This window comes from Mus caroli, chromosome 9, assembly GCF_900094665.2.
Source record: "Mus caroli chromosome 9, CAROLI_EIJ_v1.1, whole genome shotgun sequence".
In the NCBI taxonomy this organism is placed as follows: Eukaryota; Metazoa; Chordata; class Mammalia; order Rodentia; family Muridae; genus Mus; species Mus caroli.
In genome coordinates this window covers 92,178,628-92,180,450 of record NC_034578.1, presented here as the reverse complement: position 1 = coordinate 92,180,450, position 1,823 = coordinate 92,178,628, and the positions used below count along the sequence as shown (strand labels likewise).

Below are 1,823 nucleotides of genomic sequence, written 5' to 3'. Positions count from 1 at the left end.
ATCAGTCCACATTCACCCTGTGCTTCATCTGATCCCCACACGAGAGTGTTGTAAGTTCCAGGTTCTATAGGGAAATTTTATGAAGGTGTTCACAATTTTTCATTTGTGATAAATACATTTGAACACTCCTAAGCTGGGCCCATTCCTGTGTGGCTGGTGGGAGCAGCCCCTGTGAGCTGGAGGCCTCACCCTTATCACTGTCTCTNACGTCTCAGGATCTTCCTTTCCCTTGAGACTAGAAATCAAAGGGCTGGGCTGTATGTAGCTCAGTGGGAGAGCCCTCATCTTTTATAAATCAGACCCTAGGTTCAGTCCCCACTACTACCATTTTTAAAACAAAAAAGAAACCAGACATTGGGCTGCATAGCTTCCATCCAGATCTGCATCCCTCCTGTGTTTACTCTGAGCCTCTGGAGAGCCATGAGCTTCCAGGAGACCCCTGTTTTGGATTCACAGTTGTTCTTGTCAGGAGACCCCCGGTAGATTTTTATTTCTTACTTGGCCCTTAAGACCTTGGAGTAATGATGGCTCTATACCTTATTGTATGCTAGTTAAACCTATCCATACATTTGTAAGTTTGTAAGTACTTTTTCAAATTCTCTGTTACATTTTTCATTTTGTCATAATAATTATACAAATTTATATATGCAATGTTTTAATACATATTTACATTGTATATTGGTCAGATATTTTAGACCATTCTTTGTATATATAATTTTACCATTTATTAAAGACAAAATACAAATTTGCATACTAATGAGAAGGATATACTTGTTTATGTTTACATAAATAAATACTAGTTGAATATTTAGAGTTGAGTATATAGAGCATCTTCACTGTTTCTCAGAGTTGATTGTATTTTGATTTTATAATCATTCAGTTTGCATAAACACATAGTACAAAATGGCAGAAGTATATTTAAGGCCATTTTTTTAAATTGTTGGAAATTTTGTCCTAATCTCAAGCTAGAATTTACTTAGTGTTTTTTTTTTTTTTTTTTTTTTTTTTTTTTTTTTTTTTTTTTTTTTTGCTTTTTGGATGGTTGGTTTGGGGATTTGTTTGTTTGTTTAGTGAAACGTAAGCAATTAAAGTCAAACATTCGAATAAAGTCCAAAACTACTAATTGATACATGCNGACTAATGATGTGGGAGAATATTGTAGGCTTTTGTTTCTGTAACTAAGCTATTATGTTTTTGTTAGAGCAAAAGCCTTCATGTCTAGTAAAAATAGCTCAATTCCTAATATACAGTAGCCCAGTAGCTTTGTGCTAAGGTCTTCCGGGCAGCANTGACTGGTGATGTGTGATGTATTGGCATGCAGAGTGCAAAGCATGCGTGCGGTACCATGCAGCAGAGGTGCACCAGAAACACCTCAGAGTTGGGACATGTTTGATTTTGAACTAGTTCTTGTTGTTTGTGTCTTTAGAAACCTTTATTGTTGATAAATTTCTCATGACCACATGTGAAACACAACTAATAATTTAAGAACTGTGCGTATTTAACATACACAAATCCTGTATTTGTTTTCTCATAGTCACGGTTCAAAAAGTCAGTCATGTGTGAATTTCTCAAAATGTTTCAAGAAGAAAGATACTTTACAGACGTGAAAAAGGTATGGTTCCTCCTGTCACCTAGTTTAAAGAGATCAACAGCTCATATGCTTCCCAAGAGTCAGTCTNCAGCTTTAAAAAATAAAATCATGTTGAAACTGTCAACCATGAAGTCTTTTTTGGGTTGGAGAGATGGCTTAGAGGTTTAAAGCACTGACTGCTCTTCCAGAGGTCCTGAGTTCAATTCCCAGCAACCACATGGTGGCTCATAAC

At 36.2% G+C, this 1,823-nt stretch overlaps 1 protein-coding gene across 1 annotated transcript in view; it reads left to right on the top strand.

Moving 5' to 3' along the window:
* The window catches only part of Rasa2 (RAS p21 protein activator 2), a 72,896-nt gene that overhangs the window by 54,120 nt on the left and 16,953 nt on the right, over positions 1-1,823 (top strand). Inside the window, exon 16 of the mRNA XM_021172317.2 lies at positions 1,535-1,612. Coding sequence (XP_021027976.1) covers positions 1,535-1,612 — 78 coding nt within the window. The remainder of the gene's footprint in view (positions 1-1,534; positions 1,613-1,823) is intronic.